Source organism: Gouania willdenowi, chromosome 22 (assembly GCF_900634775.1).
Source record: "Gouania willdenowi chromosome 22, fGouWil2.1, whole genome shotgun sequence".
In the NCBI taxonomy this organism is placed as follows: Eukaryota; Metazoa; Chordata; class Actinopteri; order Blenniiformes; family Gobiesocidae; genus Gouania; species Gouania willdenowi.
The window spans coordinates 16,266,355-16,292,981 of record NC_041065.1 but is presented as its reverse complement, the minus strand read 5'-3'; the positions used below and the strand labels follow the sequence as shown (position 1 = coordinate 16,292,981).

Here is a 26,627-nt window from a genome sequence, read left to right as displayed (position 1 = left end):
GTATCTTTAAAGCTAGACCGTTATATAATCCCATTGTTTCAATACAATTCGTTTATTTTTTATTTCTATTTGAGCAGCCAGGCCATTTGAGGCAAAATTAGGCCATTTTGAACAACAAACACATAGTGTATAATGTAGGAAGATTTAAAAAAGTGCATTTTACACATGCAGTTGAGGCTTGAATTCGCATTTTTGTCGAACACAAACCTAGAAAGCCCTGAGAGCACAGACTTCCAACCACGCCATAGCAGTCATCCATATTGCATTGTCGCCTAAAAGTTAGATTCGGGATATTGATCCAAATCATCCTCACATTGTAATCATTTGTTTCTAATCCCATTCCGGATATTCCCTGAAAACTTCAACTCAAATCTGTCCATTAGTTTTTGAGTTGGACTGGTCACAGAGGTGGGATTGATTAATCTGCAACTATTTGATGATGTAACATTCTCTCTCACTGAGCGACATAGAAAATGGAAATGTCACATTTAGCTTCACTAATTAACTAAGCCAGTCACCTGTGTGCTAGATGACAGCCTTTAGCGCTTTAAAGGTAGATTTTTAAGTAATTTCCACTTGGAATCATTAAAGTATCTGATTTTAATTCAGTTATTAAGACATAAATCCTAAACTACACAAATTGCATCTAGACAGCCTGGAGATGCAGATTTATGGCTCCATAAGTGAAAAACTGTAGTTTTATAATTGACTCCAATTATTAGCATGAAAGTTGCATTTAAAATGTGAAAAACAAACTGTTTCCAAGATTAATTCAGATTTTTCCAAACATCATCTACCATTAATCTACAATATTTAGTCATTTTTTAAAGAACATTGAAAAAAGTTTCTACCACCAATTTGCATGTAAATTAGTTTTACTTTTTAAAAACACGACATGAAAACACGACAGAGTTCCAAAAACATGAAAACTGCTTTCTCATGTCTTTTGACCTTTGTGGGGACCTTAACCCCGGTGCCGCTCTCTCCCGACGGTGGCGTCCACCTGTCAAGCTGCGAAATATTGAGTGACGCAGTGTTTTTGATGGAAGGCGGTTTGGATTTGACCCCCGACCCGGAAAGTTTCACTCGGCACTGCGGTGGCGGGAGACGGATTATCCTCTCTGCAGGTTCTCAGACACTTCCATCACAATTCACCAGGGAGGCGTCACAGTGCGGTGATTAGACTCAGACCCAGGCTATAGGCAGGAGCCAGACTGACTCCAACGCAGCGACAAGAGATGTGACCAAAGTCTGAAGATGGGAATGTCTTATGGAGAATGTTCCCACAGAATGGAAATGTATGTAAATTCATTAGAAACAAACGTTTTCAGAAAGTTTTGGGAATCCTTTTAAGAGGATTACATTACATTTTCAGTGAGTGGATACGTTTACCGTGTTTGGTCCTTTTAATGACAACTTATCTACAAGGTTGAATACAGTTTATAGATCATAATAGACTCACTTTCTAATCTATGATTGAAAAAGGTTTTGTTTGACTCGTTTTAACTTTAGAAACTTTTTTATTTTTTTTAATTGTGTATCGGCCACAGAGGAATAAAATGAGGGAATATTTATTGACTGGGTTTGGAAATGTCCATAGTGATGCATGGGTGGCTTAAACCACCTGTCTGCTCCGAGGTCCTGGAATAGCACCCTGAGGGAGGGAGTGGGCAACGAAGGAATGACTGAGCCGTGACCTCGGGTTGTGGCCTGAGCTGCTGCTTTCACTGCCGTTTGCTTCACATCCCAGTCCAACTGAGACTCTAACTGGTTCATTTGGGGGTGAAGATGATGATTTGCGGTGGCGTGGCGTTGTGATCGGGTGTGCGTTTACTGCTGAGCCTTCTGGAGGTGGAGCACAATGAAACATCTGTGAGGGGAGGTCCCATTCGTCCATTTACCATCAACACTGCTGCTCAGGATGAGCATTGTATCTCTGTGACTGCAATAAGTCAGAGATGACACAGTTTTAATAAATGCGAGGCTATCTCCATTTGGCGTTTTAGCAGCGTTGAAGTACGTCTCACCGTGACTTCCTGGAACCACTGCCTGCAGTTCCTCACTGCTTCTGGTCAGTTCTCTGGCAGCAGAGTCCCTAATGTGTGCCCACAAAATAAAATGGCCGATGACCTGGAAAGGCTTTTAAATGGTCAAACCATTTCTACTGGTGTGGTCCTCAATTTTTTACAACCTTGTTTAAGTTTCTTAAAGCTGATATTTGGGGTTTCTGAAATCCCTAACTAGTCTTTTACTATGGTCTACTGCCAGTGGTCATTCATATACATTAATGTATACAAGTCCCGCCTTCGTCCTATAGACCCCTATACAAATGGAAACGAGCACCGTGATCACCCAGCCAACAGGCTTCGACTTCCTGTTTTTGAGACTATTAATCAAAGTGAATGCGGAACTGTTCACCGAAACAAGGCCGCGCGTCACAACAGCAAACAAGTAAATATGATTTTGGCTCTTACCTGACCCATAGACCTACTGTATATCAGTGCAACCCGATGCGAACTTGTTGTGTTCCGCGATACGCGTGCAGAAAAGTAGAGGCGTGGCTTCTGGTAGATTGGGAGAGGCAGTGGGAGAAAGTGAGGCTGTTTAGGGCGAGACATTGAGACGTTTCTCAAACACCAGATATCAGCTTTCAGCTTCTTCATTTGTTCTGAGTAATTCATCAAATGATGGCTAATAACCATCATTAGAAACTGTCAGGAAAAGTTGATGTAATGGATATAAACCCAACAGTGTAGAATTGTAGTTGCAGATCATGTACTTGCAAAAATGGGGACATCTTGAACCCTAACATTTTTGTATATTTATACACAATTACACTTTATTTAGTTCAATAAATTAGTATAAAACCCAATAAAACAGTAGTTTAGTCTGAATTTCTTAAACACAACTGTATCTGACAGGTGGGTTTTTGTTAGCGAGACGGGACCACGTTAGTTAAATGAAACAAAAGCTGTGTGGAAAAGTTGATTTCTTAAAAATTTAAAATGAATATTAAAAAAAAGCCCTAGCTGAGAATGTTTAATATGTACTATGATGTATAGGTATTATTAGATGCATGTATTATATTGTTGTTCTTGTTTATATTGTTTAATTTGAGTATCCTATCCTTTATTTATTGGCCTAGTGTTGGGTTCGTGACTTTAAGTTGGTCAGTGAAAGTTGACTAAATAGCATTTATTGTAAAATGAACGCTCTTCAGTTGTTGATAGTTTTTCTGTGGTTTACAGGTGAACGTCTACATCCTAGGGAAGACCTTCCTCGCGCTGGCCAAAGAGCTTTGCATCAACGCTCCAGCCATAGGTACGAGCCTCACAGCTGACATCACTCGTCCCATTAGCAGTACATTACAGGCCCCAGTTTGTATACTCAGTCATTATATTCTAAAAAACGATTTAAATTGTTAGTTAAGAGTGTTTCCAACCTTTCAGAGACATGAATGTTGTTTTGTACAAAGTCCGGTACAGCGGTATCACTGTATGTCACTTTGTTTTCTTTTTGTTAAATGCTGAGAAAAGTACAGGCTGACTGAGTTCACTGTTTTCTTGCACGTGATAAAGTTGTTAAAGCTGAATTAAATATATTAAACTATAACAAAATATTCAATATTGAAGAATACATGAATCAGAAGCAGTGAATTTCATCTATAAAGTAGAAATTACAAAATTATGTATAACATTCTTTTCAAATCATAATATAGCACATCATAATGATATTATATATATATATATATAAAACTCTTCCCCCCAAACATCCGTACCTCAGACTCACTACATCACCTGTTCACACAAGCATTCAACTAACTCATCTCCTTCAGCTTCCTGTAAAGCATTTTTGAGTTTTCTGTGAAAAGCGCTATATAAAACTGATTTATGATTATAAATTTACATTATATCAAGATGACGTCTGTTTCATCTCCCATCATGCAGTGAAAACCAAAAAGGCAAAACCCTGAACAAACCTGTGTGTTCAGTTCATCCCCCCCCCCCACACACACACACACACACATTAAGACACAACTTTGGTGAGATTATAAATTTTATGTTTGAGGTTGAGGCATATAAGCATCTTCGTACAGAGCACATGGCACAGCATCCAGCTGTTCGCACGTTTACAAACACACGCACGAGCTCACGCCGCGTCCCCGAGTGTAAAACTACTAGTTCGTGTTCAGAGAAGCTCCACGTCCACGTGCTTTAATCACGCCTCAGAGCAGTGACATCACAGCCTCTGTTTGTGTCCAATTTAAATAAAAAATAAGGTTAAATTAAATAAAACCACAGCCTGGAGTCTCTGAGAGCTAAAGCCTGCAGTACGATGGAGTATCAGGACATGCATGAGTTTAATAATAAGGAAACTGTTCTATGGTGGTTTTTGTTTTGATTCAACAATAAAACCTAAAAATATATTAAGTTGAAAGTTTTGTAAAAGACGAGACACGTCTTTTACACATTACTTTCATAATAACAGGAGAAACTTTTTCTAATCTTAAATGCTAGTTTATATTAAAACTTTCAAAATAAAAAGGACATTTTTTTTTTTAACCCAAAAATAAATTTAGATTTTTCATAAAATCTGAACATGTTATTCAAACTAAATATTATTTTATTGTGGTAACAAAGGTTTTGTTTTTCATGTTTTATTAGGACCTAAATATTTCCTAAAAGTCTAATATAAATACAATGTTAAATTAATACTATCGAACTAAAACAATAAATAAATGAACCCCGACCCTTGAATTCTGCCTTGGGAAAGTAACGAAAGCTTCATTGAGCCATTTACATTTATTTTTTTTAATAAATCTTTTTACAACACAATCAAAACAAACAAGTCTGTTATTTTTTCCTTTATAAAGGGGAAATTTTGGCTTTTATTAAACTTTTAACTATTTTAAATAAATAAAATCTTAATTTAAAACAAAAGTCATATTTATTTGTAAATTATGTTTGTTACTTATAAATATAAAATATAGTGACCATGTGGTTCCTTAATTTTCAGAATGTAATTATTGTTAATGCTTCATTTAAACTAATGAACTTAAAACAATTTGAACTAAGTCTTTAATCAAACGTCTAAAGCCTTTTCCAAGTGTGTCCTTGGAGGTCAAACAGTAATGGTTGCGTGTCCGTGATGCTCCATCGTATCTACGGTAACATCAAGTGTTCTCAGGCGTAGAAGACCAGCTCTGGGATCTGCCCCCCCTGCACCCCGGTGCCGTTAGTGCTGTCTGACGAGCACTGGAACTGAAAAGTCACTTTCCCGCACTGCACCTCCGTCATGCCCTCCTGTCCGAAGTAGCTGAGCTCGTTGCCGTCCAGCACGGCGCTCACCGTGTAGAAGGCGTCCTGCTCCACCTGCACCGGGTGCTCGAACCACACGGGGAACGTTCCGCTCGAGCCGTCTGACACAAACTTGGTCAAGTTCTGCGCCAGAGTCACACCCTGGCGCTTTAGCTCAATCTTGGCGCTGTACTCGGCCTTCCCGCCACTGGACCCGTACAATCCCAGCCCCGCGATAAAGATCCGCTTGTCCACCGCGAACTGGATGCTGTCGCAGCGGCCGCGGTAGCGCCACTGGTTGCTCCGGTACGCCGAGGACTGGAAGCGGTGGCAGCGCTGGGGGGACAAGCCCTTCCTGGCTGTCAGAGGGAAGTCCAGCTGGGGCTTTTTGGCCGCCGTGTACCACAAGAAGACACTGTGCGTCTCTTCCAGCGTGAGGATGTCTGACTGGGCGGCGCCGTTGGCGAACTCCTCCAGACTCATGCTGGGGATGCGCAGCAGGAACAGAGCCTTTCCCAGCACGTCCCTCTTGTTGTGAGTGGACGGCGACAGACTCTGTCTCTTACACTCGGCCGACGCCCAGTTCATAACCGCCTCGAACACCACCGCCTCCTTGGTGTTGAGCGTCTCCCGCCGCAGGATGATGTCCAGCGTCTGCAGGTCAATTTCACAGAAGCCCTCAGAGAGGAGCGCCAGCTCAGCCTGGGCGTCGATCACCTCCCAGCAGCGCTGAGTCAGCTCGGGCTCCTCGAACAGCCGGCTCTGGGACAGCAGCACGCAGGCGTTCTTCGCCTCCAGGCTCGTCTCCAGGAAGGTGACGCAGGCCTTGGCTAGCGCTGGGACGATGTACTTCTTGGCGGCGTACAGAGTGGCCAGCACCGTGTCTGCCTCCAGGTCAATCTCATCGCTGTACATGTACCTGTGTGAAGGACAAACGCATCAATCATCAGCAGGGGGAAAAGACTTCAAAAAGCTTTTTATGGTAAAGCAAATCAACCAGAAAATCCACAATTTGTTATAAATGTTCAAAAATTAAAAACTAAATTAAAGAAACCTTAATTAAACTTCATTAGGTTCTCAGATTTGTAAACCAGACAATGTAGAAAAGATTAGATGGTGTCGATGTTCCTGATGAATATACTGAAATATTGTGACAATCATCTGTGAACCAATCAGGACATTGACCAGAAAAGTTTAAAAAAAACATGCACTATTTGAAGCTGTTAATAATTTTTCTAACAATCCAAACTAAAACTAGTTTAATCTTTCTCTCAAAAACATGACTTTTCTTTCCTCAACTTTGATACTTCTGGAGGGAGAAAAAAAACCCCTTTTTAAATGTTCAGAAAATCCAAGTCTTTCATATGAAGCTTCAATCCCAGCCCTGATGAAAAGGACTGTATTTACAGCTTCAAAGCCGGTGTGACACGTCATCACAGATCCACTCGTCTAAAGCCACAACAAAGACTGTTATTTCTGCCTGCTGGGGGCTTCACGTGGAACAAAGAGTGCTGGGAAAACCACAGATGACTGCTTTGGATGAGTAATAACAGACTTTGAAGTGACACGGACGACCTGATTGGCTGCCTGTGTGCAAGGGTTGAGAGAGCGTCTTACTTCAGCAGGATTAGAAACGCAGCCGGCTCCACATCTGGAATATGAATCGCCGACTCCTCCTCTGCCAGATCGCTGTAAAACATGGCACAAAAGACGGAGCTTCCCACTGCCAGCACGTACTGGGAGGAGAGAGGAGGAAGAGAAGTCAAACGCCAGTTCCTCCTCTACTTCAGCCTTTTTATTTATTTATCTACCCTTACCTTGTGTGCTGGGATCTTCTGCGACGCCCCCAGAGGCCCCACGATGAAGTGCACGTCAGCCATCAGCTCGTTGTTGAACATTAAGGCATTTCTGAAAGTGAAGCAGAAATGCCTTGCTCAGAGTGCGTGTGTGTGTAACATCATCCTCCAACACTTCTGTCTGAAGACGGTGCTGATTCACATTATTGTGAAGAAGAGTCATCTGCAGTGGAACGCCAACACTCACTCACTGTCACCATGTTCAACCCTAAACCTATGTTTCTTATGAATCAGACCACAGACAGACTTTATGAAGTGCAACAAAAATGGCTAAAATACCGTTTAAAGTTGACTTTTCTCAACATTTACCAAAAAAAACAATAGAGTGGTACCTGTGTATCTGACCTTGGACAGTGTGAACTTTAACATCTCTAAAAGGTTGGAAAAGTGTAACATCAGTGACTGTAGTAGGGCTGGGCGATATGGACCAATAATCATATCATATTATTCCTCAAAATAGCGATATACGCTCTATATCCCACTAATTTTAATTCAAATAAAGTCTGACCAGAAAGAGAATTCTGGGTCAAATTTGCTGATGAAAAATGCCACACAGGCAAATTTAATAACAAACGGCTGCACAAAATGTGTCACTTTTGGCTTTTTCTTTACTACAAAAACACAAAATTAACAGAGAAAGAAAAGAACAACAAAAATACACAAAATTAGGAAAAAAATGCACAATGGGACACAACAAAAAAATATAAAAGAACAACACAAATAGACAAAAGGACAACAAAAGACACAAAAGGAGCAAAAATCTAAGAACAATATACATACCAGAAAATACACAAAAAAACAACAAAAATACACAAAAAGAGGAAACAATGGGACGGGGACATTTATTAACAAACAGCTGCACAAAATGTGTCACTTTTGGCATTTTCTCCTCTCAGGGACACAGGGTGAGAAGTAGTGAAATCAGTGACTCCTAAAACAAGTATTTTATTACTAAATAAGGTTTAAAAAAATAATATAATATATAGACACATATATATGCAATATTGTTTTCTACATCACCAAAATAGAAAACTTGATACATCTTGAATCTTGATATGTCAACCAGCCCTACTCTGTAGTAATAATAATAAATACCGGTTTTGATGTTTGATATGTTAACTGATCAGCTTTCATATCATCTGTTATTATGAATAAAAGTCACTCATGATGCATTTCCGATGGATCAGATCATCCTGGAAAAGCAGTGTTTTAATGTTCATTTCAACTAATAAGTGAACATTTCAGCCACAGGGAGACATCAGGTGAGTCAGCTCAGACTGATTACATTATGACACACCTTCACCAAATGTGCACAATCACGTAGATATTAAACAAGTGTTGGGTGATCCAGATGGTGTTTATTGATCAATAGGAGCAAACGCAGACACTATTAATACCTGTTTAGAAATGTAACTGTAAAAGTGAAACCAGTTCTTTGATAAAATAAAGGGAAACAAATTGTGTGTATCTGTAAGCTTGTTTTATCAGAAGTAGTTCTGAGCCTTTTGGGCATTTACAGTAGTGTTTATGGCATGCATATATTTAAGACCAAATCTAGCGTCCAACAGTGTGTGTGTTGCATTTTTGACTTCAAAGTTCAAACATTAACCAATGTGTCTGATGTTGAGTTTGGATTCACAACAGAGACTTGCTCTGACCTTTATAAGACAGTTTGAATGCAGCTGTTAGAAATGCTTTTTATGTGAAGTCTCTGCTTTAATTTCAGATGTCATTTTTGCTGCATTGATTCAAAGCAGTGACTTTCTGAACACTTTACCCTTTGCAGAACAGTTTAAATATAAATGCTAGAAATGTTTTCGGCCGACTGATGTTCACTAACATTACAATCAGGGGTGATGGAAAAAAAAATCTATTGGGCGATATATCACGATATTATGTCGCGCAATTCTCGGATCAATTCAAAATGCATCCATATTGATTTTTTTTTTTTATTTAACCAGGAAAGTCTTTTCCACTGCAGGAGACATTGTAACTGCACAAAGAAGTGCTGAAACCTGGGCATGTTGACCAGCTTGTGTTTTTTCAATAAAATCTAAAAAGAAAGCACTAACTTTCTGCATTTATTTGTTGTTCTAGACATATACATCAGTTAAGTTGCACTAAAGTCAAAGTTGGTTTAAAAGCCACAGGCAGATTATGTTGTTTTTTTTATTTTAAGTTGTTGGCACATGGGCATGTTAAAGACAATGTTTTGAGTGTAAAATATGCCAATAAAATATATTTCATACATAATGTTCTCATGAAGGTGTACACATTTTACAGATTAGTTGTTTCTTAAGTCATATATATTAAAAAAAAATCACAATAATCACCTTATACTTTAATATTGGGATATATCGTATCGTGACCTATGTATCGGGATACAAATCGTATCACCAGATGCCAGGCAATACACACCCCTAATTACAACAATGTGGTGATTTCTTTGCAAAATTTGAAAAGAAATCTGCATAAATAATGCACTTCATGGATGTTACACATCTGGTGAGGTTCCTGTTCTTAAGAGGTGATTTTTGCTCAATGGATTAAAAAAAGTGACTTTCCCAACTGTTATGACCTTTGAATAAAGCTGGTAGAAATGCTTATTTGCAGGCTGATGTGAATAGACATTGTTCAGCTTGTTTCTAATGCCTCTTTTTTATCTAAATCTTCCATAATTAAAGCATCTTTCAACACACCATTATTGGCTTTTATGTCCCTCTTTGATGTGAGGGGTTGATGCAACCAGTTTCTAAGTGATTTTTTGAAGCCTGTCTGACCTCAGACATTGACTTTAAACCCTATTATGTTCAATTACTGTGCGGTTCCTGTTCTAATCTGGTTTCAGACATGATTTTGCTGCACTTTGCTGTTGTTCCAGTTGCTAGCGTGACCTGGTGTTACGTGATAATGACTCCTAAGCACTCGGAGCTCGTTTGTATTGCACGAAGCACAAATCCAGTGATTTGTTTTATTCTTGCATAACAGCTTCTAATGGGCTGTTATTAGTTGGTACTGACTTGTATGCAGCCAATGACGGACGCTTTCTTTCTTAGTAACGCAATGCCTCCAGCTGTTTTTACTCCACAAATCCAATAATATTGTTTGTCTCTGTATTAGACACTTTATTACCACTGCTGCTGTCAGCAAAGGTCTCACGACTAGGCTTTACACCGATCTGATCAGCGATATCGGATAAGCCGATATTTTCACTACTGCATTATGTTCTTGTTACTTTTGTTGCAGAGTCCAGTTGTGATTGATTGACTTTAAAGCTTTGTTATGTTGTGGTGGTCTGTGTATAAATGAGTATTAACCTGCTGAATATTTTTGCTTTATTCTAACACTGCAGTCACGCTGTGGTTGTAGTAGATAATAACATCAAATGTATACTTTTTTTGTGTGCATCCGATGAAGATTCCTGGCATTGTGTCTTTTCATCATATTATAATGCCCTTGTCACTACATGATGATGCATTTTAGAGTTTTTATGCGTTATTTACTATTTGACAAAGATTTGCACAATTCCTTCTGATTTATTTGCATATCTTGAAAGCTTGTTTCCTGAAATTGACCTTTTGTAGATGTCTTATCCCATTACTCCTTGATATACTGTACACATGCACTTTCGTGTAATTGTGGCCTTACTGTAGTTTTATTGGGATTTCATTATAATACAGTGATTAGTAGTGGCTGTGCTTTCTCATTTAATCTATAAAGGAGAGAACACAGCCACTCCTCCTTTCTCCTTTTATTAGATGATGAAACATTTGTTTTCTTATTCATTGTTTACTTTGACTGAGGGTTCGTCACTTTTCTTAGCGTTATCTGTGGATGCATGCACTTGGCAGCCTTTTCTGCTGCTGTGAAATGATAATTTTACACTATGACCAGAGATGTTCTGTACAGTGAAATTCTGGGAAAATACATTCACTTTGCGCTATTCTGTCCATTTATTACTTGTCAATAGTGTTTTAATTACTCTAATGCTACTTTATTTGGCTTCTTATGGAAGATTAGTCTAATTTTGTATCAAAATATGTTGAAGTTTTGGCATTTTTGTTTTTTCTTGAGACTAATGCATAAATGCATGAAAACTTTCAAAAACAGGTAGACTTTATTTTCAAAGATGGTTTTTTAATCTATTGGTTGATATTGCCAAAGTAGATAAAAGGTTTTAAGCACCCTGTCCTTGTTTACATTCAGTCAGGTGTAAAAGTTAACTGGATTAACACTGCATTACACTCACTGTGACTGCAAACTGCTTTTCTGATGAAATACAGCGACTCTTAGTGGCTGATGTGTTCATCTATTACTTAATAAGAACGTTCTATTTATTACTCTAATGCTCCTTTAGTTTGCATCTAATGGATGATTCGGGTAATTTTTAAACCTGAGTTCTTTTTCTGCGTTGTGGTGCTTTTTCCTGAGCAGTGTCATGTCTCGGTGAAACCCCCGGGGTTCCCCTGCGGTCCTCCCCGGGTTTGTGCGCTCATCTCGGGCCGAGGACAGTACTCACCTCTCCCTGAGGGTCGGGTGGCTGCACTGCCAGCTGGGGGGGATCTCCACGTTGTTGTTGTTGATGTTCTGCTGGGTGGTCGGGGTGGTAGCGGTGCTCCCCCCGCAGCTGCTGGCCTGACATAGCTCCACCAACTCGGTCTTGTCCGTGTCCGCCACCGTGGTGCCGTTGGCCAGGCTGTTGGTGGTGTTGTCGGCGGCGGGGTACAACTCCGCAGCCATCTTCGTGTCTTCTTTCTGCTGCTGCTGCTTCTTCTTGCTGCTGCTGGACAGGCTCAGGATCTCATAACACACCGGCAGCCGGCCGAGCTTCTTGGACTTCTTCAGAGCTTCTGGGAGGAGGAGCAGGGAGGTCAGACACCTCATGATCCGGCCATGATGGAGCAGCCTGCAGTCGGCCGCGGGCATCGGCACCAGCAGCCCGGTGTGTGTCCGCGGTGAAGCCCTGCGAACGACGCTCGAACCGGAAGACGAGCTTTCCCTGTGTTAAACGTCGCTTTTAAAAGGCCTCCAACAGAATAGTTGAGTGTAAATATAAAATAGTATCCAGGGGAACACCGCGTCCTCTGCACTCCAACTTTCACCTTCCTTTCCCGCGGTCAGCGGCTCATCCTCCGGCCGCGGAACGTCGTTGTTTTCCCTTTCTCTCTCTCTGGGTGTTTAATCCGGAGCGTCACAGCTGCTGGTTCGCTCTCCGTCCCCAGCCTTAGGGTTTAATCCTGACGGATAACTGCGCTGTTTTCCCTGTCCCACCGAGACGAGCCGCGCTCTGCTGTCCGCCTCTGGTCCTCCTCCTTCGGATATAAACAGTCATCTGATCTGACGGACTTTACAACGACTGATGTTGTTTTCCTTTTCTCTCGCGCAGGGCTGCCCGTGAGCCAATCAAATCGAGGCGCTGCAGAGAAGGCCCCTCCCACTGCTGGTGTGCGTCACTATCCGGTCAACAAATAATGAAATTAATGTCATCAAAACTACATCTTTTCGTTTAGCTAAGACGTAGTTAGAATAATTAAAAACGACTGAAATAAATGCAAAAATTAAAATTATTTTTCCATTGTCAATACACACAGATGCAGGATGACTTCTTAAATAAAATAATTCTGCTGCTTTAGTATATATAGGTGTTTTTCTAATTATATTTATGCATTTAAAGGCTCAACAGAGGACTCAGATTTGTAATTTCAATTTTTACATGATCTCATGAGCACGAATGACAAATACAAATCCTTGAATTATAGACATAAAATGGTTAGAGTAAAATCAAGAGCTTGACGCAAACAAAGGATGACTGAAATAAATGACATTGTCAAGAAACAAAGAGGCTCCTCCCTCTGCTGCCCACTTATTTAAACTCATGGTTTACTTTGTGAAGGGTCGAGTCATTGTGATCTACCATTGTGTTTGCATGTCAGCAGATGATACAAAAAATTGTTTTTTATGTACTATGTTTTTTGTCTAACATTTCTATAAACAATGTACACATATCAAAAGCAGAGCCTAACTCCTGGAACATAATCAAAAACCTTAATAGGCTACTGTAGTTTAACATCGTGGGGAAATACTATTCCTAGTGTGAATGTAACCTAGCTTCTTTCTTATATTGTTGTTGTTTTTGTCGTGGGCCGTACCACGTGTCCAATGCCCCTGTTTCGGGCTGCAGCTTGCTGGTAGGAGACCTTCGGGGTTTGTTTAACGGCTGTTAACACTTCCTGCTCTAACCTGTAGCTGCAGTGGGAACACTGAGAACACTCACAGCAGGCCTTGCAGGTAAACAGCATCACATCTGCTTTTTTATTACACTGTGTTAAAAAAGCTGTAGCTACGCTATATGAGCTACCATGAGCTATATGTGCAGAGGAAATCTCACACATGCGTTCCTATAAAGGAGATTTACATTGTTATAACACAGTAAACACTTTCCTGGTTGAAGCCTTTCCTCCCCATGAACTCGATGTGAAAGAAGTTTGCGGGACATTTCGCTGCAGGCCTGTTGCATTTTTTACTAAAGGACTTTGATGATAGTCACACTGTAAAGTGAGAAGTTGTCGAGCCTTCTTCAGAGCTGTCTGTGTGGTTCTACAGGTGAGGGGAAAGTTCCTATTCATATGAATAGCCTGCAGCTTTGGGCTCTCTGGGCATGGCAGATTGATTACAATGGACAGTGAGATTATTTAAGGTGGATGTCTCCCCTTCACACAGCCTCCTTCTCCTTTTCTTGGCAGAGACTTCAGTAAAACTTGGAGCGGAGCACTGCTATCATTACGTGGTGTGCATGGGGAAGGGCCCGGGCCTGGATTCTATTACCAGCTTTCCACTTAACTGCTCCTAAAACGCAGTGGGATATTTGACTCCACTGTCACAGCCAGGGCACGGAGCCCCGCTCTGTGTCCTCAGGCTGCAGTGGAAACTGGATTCCTCCCAGTTTTCAGAACTTTTTCCCATAATATACTAGAGCTTCAGGCCCACTGGTTGCTTGCCAGAGCGTTTCATGACTGTATCAGGTGGCTCCTGCTCATATTCTTCAGTATTTTCCATGAAGTTTGATATATAAGACACTCCTGGTTCATCATAGACATTAAAGCAGCAGAAAATTCCAGACTCGTGGCGAGACGGCTGAGAGGATATTGCACCGAGATGCTTAACGAAAAACCGGTTACTTCAGGGTGCACTCGAGCTACACGCTAATCCACCTTCTCCAGTAAAAAAAATAATAGCAGCTGCCAGGCTGGTTAAACTGGGAGTTCCCACAGGTGGCGGCAGGTTAACATCTGTGTGTTTGGTCCTTAACTTTGTTTGTTGTTGTTTTTGTAAAGATGAAACCGGAGTTTGTAACAGAGATGGTTTCTTTTGTACGTCAGAGAGAATATGATTGTGTATGTTTGTTCTCTTTTGGTTTCCTCTATTGTTCCGCCCTTGGGTCGATTAGCATACTGTGTAGCGTGTGAATGGGATCCGATGCACATGGTTATCAAAGAACTATTGGTGTTGCGGTTCGACTCGTAATCCTGTTGTCTTGTGACTGATTTCTGACGGCGTTGCTGATCATAATGACAAATATTGACAAAATCTATAATTTACATGCACAGCTTTCAACATCAAACAAAACAATTTGGCAACCAAACCAAAGCCACAAATCGTGATTGATAAATAAATTGTATTAATAACAAAGATGGGAGGAGCCCAGCATTGCTGAGTGCTTTTTAGTAGTGGGGTGGTGCAGGTCAAAGGTCATCATAAATCACTGAAGCCTGAAAATTAAAAATACAGCTACCTTCATCACGTACGTCGTAGAACTGACTTCCCCAATGTCATGTTTGAATAATATAACTGTTGCAGAGAGTGAGAGTTAATTTAATGATATGGAAGGAGGGAGAATCCTTAACACTGTCTGTAGTTTTGTGGCAAAATATGACAAGCTGGTAGGAGTTTCACATGGTGTTTTGCTTTGAAGTCGTGTCTGTTTTAAATAATGACTGACTTCTGTGCACAACCAGATAACACTCAGACACAGTCACCAGTTAACACGAGACTCCAGCTGTGTTATAACTGCACTGCAGTCAATCATTACTGGTTTGACTCATGTTTCAGAATGAGATTAATGTTACATTGTCTGCTGCTTTATGGGAGTTTGAACAAACTATTCTATACTCATCGGTATTATATAGGCTGGTCGTCTCTTTTAATGCGTAGGTTTTTCTGAATGTTCATCACTGTTATCAGTGAGTGAGTCTAACGTAATTTAATGATTTTAGGGTTAGGTATCCGACCACTGATCTAAAACTTCAAGCACAAATCATTTATTTTCCTGATATCTCAACGAACATGAATTTTACAGTTTTTATATGAACTGTTGTTCTCCGCATAAAGTCTTACCTTGTTTCACCCAATTAAACTCAAATTTCCAAGGGTTTGTGTGAAGCTCTGAGAGCTGGAACGTGTCGGCATAACACAACACAACACCGTCATTTTCAGACACGGAGATGACGTGTTCTGTTCCCACTTGTAACGATAGATGGTTAGGATAGCTTGTAATCTATTTAGCTATGATACTTTCTGTCCATTTATTTATATCTGGCTATTTTTTCCCTCTTGCTATCTTGCTTTTTCACTGTATAGTTATGTGCTATTAAGCAATATATAACTCCTACCATCTAGCTGTGTTGCCATCTATATCTTGCTAATTTGCTATCTTTTTAGCTATCTGGCCACCTTGCTTTCTCGCTATTTGCTATCTATCTAGCTATCAACCAATCTAGCTATTTTACTATCTATCTGTCTTTACATTCATCCATCAATCTGTATCCTAATATATCTACTTAAGAACTTTTAGATGAGATGTTAGCGATGCTAACTACGGTGTCTCAGGTACATGTGCAGACTTCCACACACGGGGATGATTCCCTTCAAACTTTCTTAAGGTGGTCGCCGTTTCTCCCACAGACCCGTGCCTCTACATCCCTCGTTTTGCCCAGATGCTGGAGTTTGGCGAGAAGAACCACGACGTGTCCATGACGGCACTGCGGCTAGTGCAGAGGATGAAGAGGGACTGGATGCACACAGGGAGGAGGCCGTCAGGACTCTGTGGAGCAGGTACATCACCAGGCTGCAGTTTAGGAGGAGGGTCTGATCCAGTTATTGATACTTATACATGGTACCTTCAGTTAAGTTCCTAGGAGTTTTCATCATTTTTGGTTTATGCATTTTAATTACATTTTATTAAATTTCATTCTGTTTGTTAAACACTTTTTGTTTCATTTGATCCTATTGGAATATAATGAACCAGTGCAGCATGAAGCAGCTTGTCCTAACTGGTGGTTCTGTACAGAGGCACACGAGCTATTTGCTTTTCTTCCCATTGCTCCCCGGCTGTTGTTTGAAGTTTGCTGGTTTTTTGCCAGTGGGAGCACCTGTCCAAACTTAACCTCACTGCAATTTTATGTGAAACAGCTGAGAGCGGCACGCTGCTCTCTGACATGTTTGCAGCCTGAAATGTCCTCAAATCCAGCGCGTTTCTGGGTGAATTATTGAATGCTGGTCATGAATCATTGAGAGGAATCCGCTGAGAGTTTGTTCCCTAAACATGATGCAAGTCTCACGGCACATGGACCGGAAACCGATGATTCTGCACAAAAGGATGTTTAAAGTGCATCATTAGAGGCTTTAGGTCACCTGAAAGTGGTGATGTTAACCCTAACCCTAACCATATGTTAACCCTACATGCAGGGTTTTATATTTCTATGCTTCAGATCTCCAAAGGGAACCTTCCACTAAAATTAAGTGAGATTAAGTATGAGATTTGACATTTCCATTCTGTTGCTACACTTGCTAGACATTCAGCTATTGATTATATGGTGAAAATATTGTGAAATAATGTAATATTGACCACGGTTATATGATGTTTTTAAAATTCGGAATTAGTTATTCCAAATTAAATCATTTGGAATTAAAGTGTTCTGCTTCTTGCTTACACAGAAATAGTAATTCCCAAATTCAAGTTTACATTAAAAACTGGGTTATTTGGCTTTATTCTATTTTGCTTTAGGTCTGGGGGTTGGGAAGGCTCTGATTGGACAGGGGGAGAACGTGACGTATCACGTCTATAAGGAAAAACACACAACAAACCTTTTACTGTAACACAGAAGACCACACATGAGAACTGTTTTCACTTTTAATTTGATTGTAGTTTTGAAGCAGCAGCTGGGCACTAACACGTTTTCAGTTTGGACCGCGGAGCAGAAAAGAGGAACTAATCACCGGTAAATAAAGCCCAGTAAAACTCTGGAAAACAATCACCAGGAATAAATATTTGCTCCCTGGTAAAGATCGTAGCTCTAACATCTGGTAAAATGATAAGCTTGGTGATATTACAGCCTGTGAATGCAGTACAGGGACACATTTACTCCGTCTCCGGGTCCTAGCGCCAGCCGTCCGGTGAAGCCTGTTCCGTTTACCAAGGTCTGTGTGTGTTTATTAGGTCTGTGTGTGTCCGTGTGAAAGTCTGCATGTTTATGCTTCCATACATCCACTCTTTTCCTTATATCCATGTATTCTAAGGATCTTATTAAATAAATAATCTCGGCTGGAGTCCAGGCAGCCATCCTGGCATATGTTATCATCACGGTAAATCGCGCATGCACAGAACGACCGGAATTAACTTAAAGGGGAATTAAGTGTTTACAAGAAAGAGGAGTTATCTAATTCAGAATTAAATTCGGAATAGACCAGCCACCTAAATCGGATTTAAGTTTAATTTGGAATCAAATTAGCATTAGGAATGAAATGTTTACAAGGTCAGTTTACAGAGGAATTAAAGCTCCCATGTAAACGTAACCACTGTCCCAAAATAGAGGTAAGGGTTTAGTCCATGTCGTAGCTATTTCCACTTCAGTCGATGAAATCTCCAAAATATTGTGAGATTTTGCAGACGTCATCGATAGGTTTGATATTTCCCTTTCTTTGTTAACGCATCCAACTGCCTGTTAATGTGGGGGAAAAAATGTATGTGATGAGAATATATTCATATCATCATAGTCATATCTCTAGAAAGTAAAGTATTAAACTCTTAAAAAGGTATCAATAATGATGATAATCTAAAAATATATATTGAAATAAAATAATAAATAAAGCCTGGTGAGTTTAATTCAACTTAAAGATTTTATCAAGTGCAACAAAAACTTAAAATACAGTTTGTTGTCAGTCAGCCCTTACTTTTCTCATCATTTAACGAAAAACAATAAAACGACACAGCTCTGTATCTGTAAATTTGTTTATAACTAGGTATCATTTATTTTAATATTTTTTGTTGGTGTATTACTAAGTAATTATAGATAGGTCACTTTTCTAAATTAATGTTGTCTTTAAGTTATTCAAATACTGTGGATTAAAAGGTGCATTTAGTTATCATAAACTAAAGCCTTTTTCAAACCTTGGCTTCAAACTGTTCCGTTTATTCACTAATTAATAAAGAGAACAAGTAGATTTTTCTTGCTTTGAGGCTCCATTTGTTTTTTGGGAGCAGTGGGAAAACTTGGTTTGGAGATGATGCTGCTGCTGCTGCTGTGAGAAGTAAGCATGTATGTGACGCTTATGTAAGTGCTCCTCTTCCTAAAGGCTGCGCTGCATTCATTACATAACATTAGTGCTGATGGTGCAACAGCAGCAGGAGAAGTTATTTATAATCATTGCTTAAGAAACATTGAGATAGTTTTGCAGCTCCAGGTTCACAACAAGGCTTGTTGCACCAAATTTATGGGTCGATCCGTCCACTTTGGCCCCCACCTGCCAACTCGCTCTTACTTATAGCTCCTTATAGCTTTTTGCATGAAAAAACAGCTGCACCCTGGGCAAAGGCTTTTATAGGCCGGCTAAACTAGGTGAGGGTAGGTGACGGGTCTGTTGCCCACGGTGAGTTGGGAATCGTCTCCACTTCACGTGCAAACATTGTTCCCGGCCGACGGTGCGGAGGAGACCATTAGTATAGGTCCAATGGACAGGCAGGAAGCATCAGGTGAACGCTTGGAGCAGGACAAAACCCAGAGATTTGCTGGAGCAGGGAGGCATCCAGATGTTTGCATAGTCAACTGTCTGTATCTCAGCCAAATGACAACAACTTGCAGCTGCAACTATAGCCTCTGTACTTCTGGCTTCGGGTTCCAGAGCCACACACGCTCCCAGTGCTGACTGTTGGGTGAAAAAACTACATGTAAGTGATGATGTGTGTGTGAATGGTTCAGCTGCTTAGCAAATATTCAAATAAATTGAAAACCATTTGCCTAAGAAAAATGTAAAAGGTTGAACTTGCAGCTTGAACGTTTGTTCTGTGTGCCACTGTTTGTTGACGTTGCCAGAAAAGCAAAAATGCGTAGACGAGTGTTTTTACCTCATTCCAATATCACAGGAAATACCAGAAACAAACTAGAACAAAAATGGTGTCGAGCAAATCACTGTCCTCCCTGTCTAACAAACACACAGTAAATCATGGTAAGAATGAAGGAAAGCCATTTCTATACATCTGTATATGGGACTTGACGTCACGTTTACATGAACTTTTGAGCAGCAATTTCAAACTTTGACATTTTTTTGGGAGCAAATGATCATCAATTTATTGATCTATGAAGCCTATACTCATTTTTTGTCGTGTCCAGCGACTTTTACTGTTGACGCCAAAGGACAATGGCTGCTTGACAATGACCTATGGACCTATGTCCTAAATTACCCAACTAACCCTCTGGTATCATACATTAACTTTGATAGAGATGTATACAGGTGGTGCCTTTTAATGTTCCTGCTCTTCTCATCTTGTTCTCTAGCTCTCCTGGTCGCAGCTCACATGCACGACTTTCGTCGAACTGTGAAAGAAGTGGTCAGCGTGGTTAAAGTGTGCGAAACTACGCTGAGAAAAAGGTGAGTGTCAAAAGGTTTGGGATAGAGCTGCACGTCAGGGATAATACAGACCGCTACTTTACGTGTTGGCCCTGCTCAGCCATAAGCTAACCCAAACATGTGAGACTGGTCAGTGGTAGGCAGGGTTCCCGCCGATCCTTAAAAAGTCTGAATAGGCATTCAATTCATGAATCTAAAAATAAGGCCTTAATTGTTATTTAAAGTCTTAAATCAATGTTTCAACAGTTTTCAAATATTAACACATTTCAAAATAAATGGTAACATTCATACATAATTTATCACAATGTTGCGCAATTGTAATTGTGTAATGTAACAAAAGGGGTGGAGCTAATTACTGTAACGAAAGAAAATGGATGGGGCTTATAACTAACATAACACAGAGCGTGGAGCTACTAACTATAATGTAACACAATAGTCGGAGCTAATTACTGTAATGTAACAAAAGGGCGGCGCTAATAACTGCAACTTAACACAAGGGGCAAAGCTAATTGCTGTAACGTCACAAAAGGGGCGGCGCTAATTGCTGTAACGTAACAAAGGGGGCGGAGCTAATTACTGTTACGTTGCAAAAGGGGCAGGACTTATAACTGTAACGTAACAGAGAGGGCGTAGCTATTTATAACTTAACAAAGGGGACAGAGCTAATTGCTGTAACGCAACACTAGGGGACGAGCTAATTACTTTAATGTAAGGGGCGGAGCTAATTGCTGTAACACAAAAGGGGCAGAGCTAATTACTGTAACATACAAAAAGTGCGGCGCTTATAATAACATAACACAGAGGGCGGAGCTATTATTTGTAAGGTAACAAAATGGGTGGAGCTAAAACTGTAACATAACACAAGGGGGAGGGGCTATTAACTGTAACATAACACGAAGGTCAGAGCTATTAACTGTAACCTAACACAGGGGGCGGAGCTACGAGTTGTAACGTAACACAAGGGGCGGAGCTATTAACTGTAACATAACAGAGGGCGGCCTCAAAGTTGCAGGAGATCTCCCAGAGAAGTGGGACATCAAAAGTTAGCCATGGATTTTTGATAATTTTTACGGTGTTTGCATGGCAGAGCTGTGAATCTTGGCCTAACTTTTTTTTTTCTTTTTTCGTTTTTTTTTAAATGCTCCCATTTGTAAGAAGTCAGAGTTGCGTCAAGTTGTTAAACTCCCAGCCGTAAACCATCTCAATGTGGAACAATGGACATTGGTGCTTTTGCGCCCCCTACAGAATGAAGACAATTTAATATGGGGCCAAACGTATTTCAACGCACTCCTCCTAGGGCTTTTCACTGCTCAAAATCGCTGGTGCTCATTTAGAGAAGTGGGACATTAAATGTTTAGTTTTTTGATAAAACCTTTTGAAAATGTAATTTTTTTGAAAATGCTCCCATTTGCACATTCAAACTTTGATTTGCGTCAAATGTAAATCAGTTGTTCAACTCTTGGCCCTAAACCAGCTCAATGTGGAATACAAAAATTGTTGCGTTAGCGCCCCCTACAGAGTGAAGACAATTTAATATGGGGAGAAAAAAAAAATCAAAAATGTGTAGAATTTTTCACGAACTTCTGTTTTGGCCTCCCGATCAAAAAAGTCAATGAGACGCATGCTTTATTTTTTATCGTGTTATTTTGTATTGAGATACTCTCCATTTTATGTTAATAGGAAATTGGCTAAATCTTGAAAATTGTCAGCTCAATCATACACACTCCCCCTGGAGCTACTACTACTACTTCTACTACAACTCCAACATTGTTCTTGGACGTTAGTACAACAACAAAAATCATAAATTTGTCTTGAGTTTATATCTCAATAGTACATTTCTGTCTAAAAAAATCAATAATAATGCATTGATAGTATAAATTTCACTGTTATATTATGTCTTTGTATGAACTTGAGGTAGCTCATCGAAGGCGGTGCTGCAAATGCGGCACGGCAAAGGAGGCACAGATTGCCGAAGGTGGTGCAATTTGGTGAAGGCAGCGTGGTAAAGGTGGCACGGCAAAGCGGCGTGGTGAAGGGGGCGCAGAAGAAGGCGTCATGGCGAAGGAGAGGGCCGTTAATCGCCGCTTGCGGCTATATTTTACCTTAACCCTATGTAATTGATGTGGCGTTTGTGTTTACAGTGAAGTTGGCCTTAAATTTCATTTCAAATGGCAATAAAAAGTCTTCATGTCTTGAATTTAATTTGACTGAAGCTGTAAGGACCCTGGGTAGGGACACGCAATACACAACACAATGAAATACATGACGCACAACTGAATACACATGACGAACAACATAATACAGTACATGACAAACAACCCTATGCAAAGAAAACACAACACAATACATATGACACAGTACACCAGTAGTTTTAATAGATTGACTTTACCTGCAGGCTGACGGAGTTTGAGGACACGCCCACCAGTCAGCTGACCATCGAGGAGTTCATGAAGGTGGATTTGGACAAGGAGTGTGACCCTCCGTGCTACACAGAAGGACTGGTGAAGAAGAAGATGCTGCAGGTTGGACACATTTCTGATGCATTGGCATGCCAGTGAATTCAGTGTTTCTGCAATATTTCACATTTAGTCAGTGTGCTGCCACCTGGAGATATATGAGGGGGAAAAAAACACATTTTTCTTCATATGAATATTTTTATTTTATTTTATTTCTTTGATTTAATGAAATATTTCTTTTTATGTCTTTATTTCCTATTTGTATCTAATTGTATTTATTTATTTTTGTCATGTTTTTATTTCTTTGATTAAATGAAATATTTATTTTTGTCTTTATTTATTTTTTATCCTGTTGTATTTGTTTATTATCTTCATGTTTTATTATATATTGGATTTGTATTTTATTCTATAAATCTTTATCTTATTGTCAAACAAAGTAGTTTTTGTTCACAAGCTAAAAAAATCGTAAAGGGGAAATTAAAAAAACTATTTGAGTTAAATCATAGTAAGTCTCTATAATGAATTAAAACCCTTCATTTAAAAAATCTGTATATTGATTAATGAATTGTCAATAGTAGATTTTTCAAATCGTGTTTGATTCTAGCTCTTAATCCCCTGCTTTCCATCTCAGTGATGGTGATTCACAGATGTTTAATGAACAGAGGTTAATAACATTAATGAATCATGTTAATGTTATCACCTACGGTCTGATTAGGTGTCTGTGTGTTTTCAGTTGGAGATCGAGCTGAAAAAGAAGATGGACAACGTTGAAGGTAACCTGATCTGTGCGTTTGTGTCGCAGTCATCGGTACAGACCCTCACAGTCAGACTCTGTCTGTCTCACTGTTAGCTTTGAAATACAGCAGGTGTTTAACTTTCCACAGATGAGATTCACGGATACCAGGACGAGATCGACGCAGAGCTGGAGAGCAGCAGACCCAAACTGAGAGGAGTGTACGGCGCCTACGCCAAGCAGAGTGAGTCATACAGATAGATAAAGAGATGGGTATAGAACAGTGAGAGACGTAGATAAATGATAGCATAGACAGTCATATTATTATTGCTATATTGGACGATGTTATAATGATTCACAATAAGCAAATTATTTATTTTCCTTTGTTGTTGTTGGTTAAACCGTATCTTTGTATCTGAGGATTTATTTTTCTTGTCCTGACTTTTTAAAGTCTAGCTGCTCGCAAATTTAATATAAATACTAGGAATTAATGAATTTTAATGCAGGACAGCCTTTTTCCCATTAATTTGAATAAAAGTTTTTTATTGATATTCAATCAAGAATAATTCCTTTAACCTAACACATAAAATAAATAAATAAATAAAAGTATAAAAAAATAACAGTATGTTGTACAAGCAGGAAACAGTTTAGATATTTAAAATATTAATAGATGACATAACTAGTGAAACCTCATCAGGTGGATACAGTTCATGACTGAGATCAAATTGAGTTTCCATTTCTATTTTTAACAGGGTTCGTTGCACTATTTAAAAAAGTTTAATTGATATTAAATTCCTTTCCACTGTTCTAGGCAGTCAGTACGGCGCCGTCTCCTCTCCGTCTGCTCTGAAGGTTGAGCTGCAGGAGCCGAACGAGGACGACGCTCTGCAGGCCGTGGCCCAGCACTTCGGCAAAAACCTGGACGAGCTGACGTTGGAGGCTCTGATCAAACTGGAGCGCCAAGCACAGGACGGAAGGGACGAGGACCTGGATACCCCTAAGAGACGAGGGCCATCGCTGGAGTCCATCCTGGGTCCGATGCCGTCCTCAGCCACTCTGAGTGTGTCCCGCAGAGGCAGCATTGAGGAGAAGGAGAACGGTTAGTAGGAAGGAGGCTTTTATGGTCATTTTAAACTTTTATTGGTGGTGCTTCCTGTTTAAATCACACTCAGTTTAAAACTGTGTATGAGTAGAACGTCTGATACATCCACACACTGACCAGAGGACACCATATTCTTATCGCTAATCAGAAATCCTTGCACTTCTCAGATCTTGTTCTTTTAAAAAAAAAAAAAAAAACTTCATTTCTTTTACATATTAACAATATTTCCATTGAGAAATGTCCATACCAAATATATTTTCTTTCCTTTCTTTTTTTCTAACAACAAAAAACAAGATAAACACATGTACTGTATACAGACAATTAAACCCCCACCCACATCCCTCCCCTGGCACGTCTCATTAAGAAATGAAAGAAAGAAACGAGGTTGACAATAATAAAAAGCATATAAAAAAATTCACAGGGTTTTTCAAACGAGATACTCAGTACAGTTCAAGATGACAGCCCGTGATTTTGACGTGACAAAATGGGGTTCCAAGTTTTTGCAAGATCTTTTACTTGTACTTATACTGGTACTTGTTTTGTTTTCACCCATTCCTTGTACTTTTGCTCGTACTTGTGCTAGTACTTGTAGTGGTACTTGTACTGCTGCTTGTAGTGGTACTTGTACTGGTGCTTGTAGTGGTACTTGTTTTTGTCTTGTTTGTCTTGCACTTGTCTTGGTTTTGTCTTTTCCTGGACTTGTGTTTGTAGTTGATCTTGGACTTGTTCTTGTTCTAGTCTTGTTCTCAACTTTTCTTGTTCTTTTACTTGTTCCTGTCTTCTCATGTCTTGTTTGTTTTGCACTTGTCTCTTTCTTTTGTTGAGGAATGAATGACAGGTTGATGGAGGGTTAAGGCTCATTTCGCATGACGTTCACGTTTTAGGTGAAGTTTTAGAGAACTATATAAATGTAGACCTGTAATTGTGTGTCTGGTTTCTGAGGAAGACAGATCAGGTTTAAAAGATGATCCAAATGTAAATGTGAATAATTAATCTCCTAATGCGATGTGAACCCTCAGATACAGCACACAGACCTCAGCAGGAACAGATGCTAAAATAAGAGCCCAGCAGGGAGTAGGGGGGAGTACACCTCTCGTGGTGTCTGTAATTACCTAATCACATGGCTCCTTCCTTAGTGTGTGCGGAGGCGGTGATGGATGTGATGTGATGAGCACTCCTGTGTTTTAACGGCTCAGAGTGGGAGAACAGGCCTTAATGGGAAGGTCAAAGGTTTAAATCCAAGAGAAAGTCCATTAACACAGACCTGTAAAGAGCACCAAGGTGTTAGTTTATATTATGTTTATCTGTCTAAACAGTGTCTGAACAAAACAACTGATACTACGTTTTATGAAATGACCTGCAAAGACACAAAACCACACAACAACTAAACCGCACAAAGAAACAACAAAAGCCCTCAAAGCATCTGAAAAAAATACAAAAAAGTCTCCAAAAACACAACAAAAGTACATAACGATGACAAAAAACTAGGGATGTTCCAATACAACTTTTTCATTTCCAATACGATACTGATATTGCAGCCTTGCGTATCAGCCAAAACCGATATTGATCCGATATCAGCACGAATCATACATACTTTTATTACATTTTTTTTTTTCCTTAAAAAACAATGACTTACTTTGTAGTGTAGAAAGTTAGAAAAGACATGATCAAGTGATGTCACTTAAACAGAGAACAATAGTCAGCAACAGTAGGGATGAGAAAAACTGACCCATTTATCATTAACCAATTGGTTACGTATATTTTAACCTTCAACATAATATCTACATTATTCTACAATTGAATGAAATAAATAAAAAATGAATTTGAAATAAAATAAAAAATCGGAAATTTCATTCCGATATTCGTTTCCAGGCTGATATCAGACCGATATCGGATCGGGACACCCCTACAAAAAACACCAAATAACTCCATAAAAGTACGGAATAACACAAGAATACAAAACACATACAAAATGACATAAAAACCAAAATCACTCCAAGTTAAACCAACACAAACCCCCCCACCAAAGACACAAAACACCAAAGATACAAAAATGAGACTTCATAAACACAAAAAATGCCAACAAACACATTACAAATGACTAAAATTGCAAACATAATAAACTACTTTAATATTTTTTAAAGATATAAAATAAGCTAAATTAATACAAATATGATATGAAAACCACAAAATGATGACAAAAACATGAATTGATTTCAAAATAAAAATAAAAAGAAGAAAAAAAAAGATTCCCAGACAAGGGAAAAGATGAAGTGGAAC

General features: G+C 39.6%; 2 protein-coding genes across 2 annotated transcripts in view; one reads left to right on the top strand and one right to left on the bottom strand.

Annotated features, from left to right (window-relative positions):
- The window catches only part of brf1a (BRF1 general transcription factor IIIB subunit a), an 87,329-nt gene that overhangs the window by 22,003 nt on the left and 38,699 nt on the right, over nucleotides 1–26,627 (top strand). The window contains exons 6-12 of the mRNA XM_028437621.1: nucleotides 3,249–3,321; nucleotides 16,115–16,264; nucleotides 19,984–20,077; nucleotides 22,452–22,578; nucleotides 23,246–23,285; nucleotides 23,397–23,489; nucleotides 24,057–24,344. Of these exons, the coding sequence (XP_028293422.1) occupies nucleotides 3,249–3,321; nucleotides 16,115–16,264; nucleotides 19,984–20,077; nucleotides 22,452–22,578; nucleotides 23,246–23,285; nucleotides 23,397–23,489; nucleotides 24,057–24,344 (865 nt within the window). The remainder of the gene's footprint in view (nucleotides 1–3,248; nucleotides 3,322–16,114; nucleotides 16,265–19,983; nucleotides 20,078–22,451; nucleotides 22,579–23,245; nucleotides 23,286–23,396; nucleotides 23,490–24,056; nucleotides 24,345–26,627) is intronic.
- On the bottom strand, nucleotides 4,044–12,542 carry LOC114456090 (BTB/POZ domain-containing protein 6-B-like). Its single transcript, XM_028437622.1, has 4 exons — nucleotides 11,673–12,542; nucleotides 7,115–7,205; nucleotides 6,915–7,033; nucleotides 4,044–6,216 (listed from the first exon to the last, which is right to left on the bottom strand). The coding sequence occupies exons 1-4, from the start codon at nucleotides 12,077–12,079 to the stop codon at nucleotides 5,184–5,186; spliced, it is 1,650 nt and encodes a 549-aa protein (XP_028293423.1). The 5' UTR covers nucleotides 12,080–12,542; the 3' UTR covers nucleotides 4,044–5,183.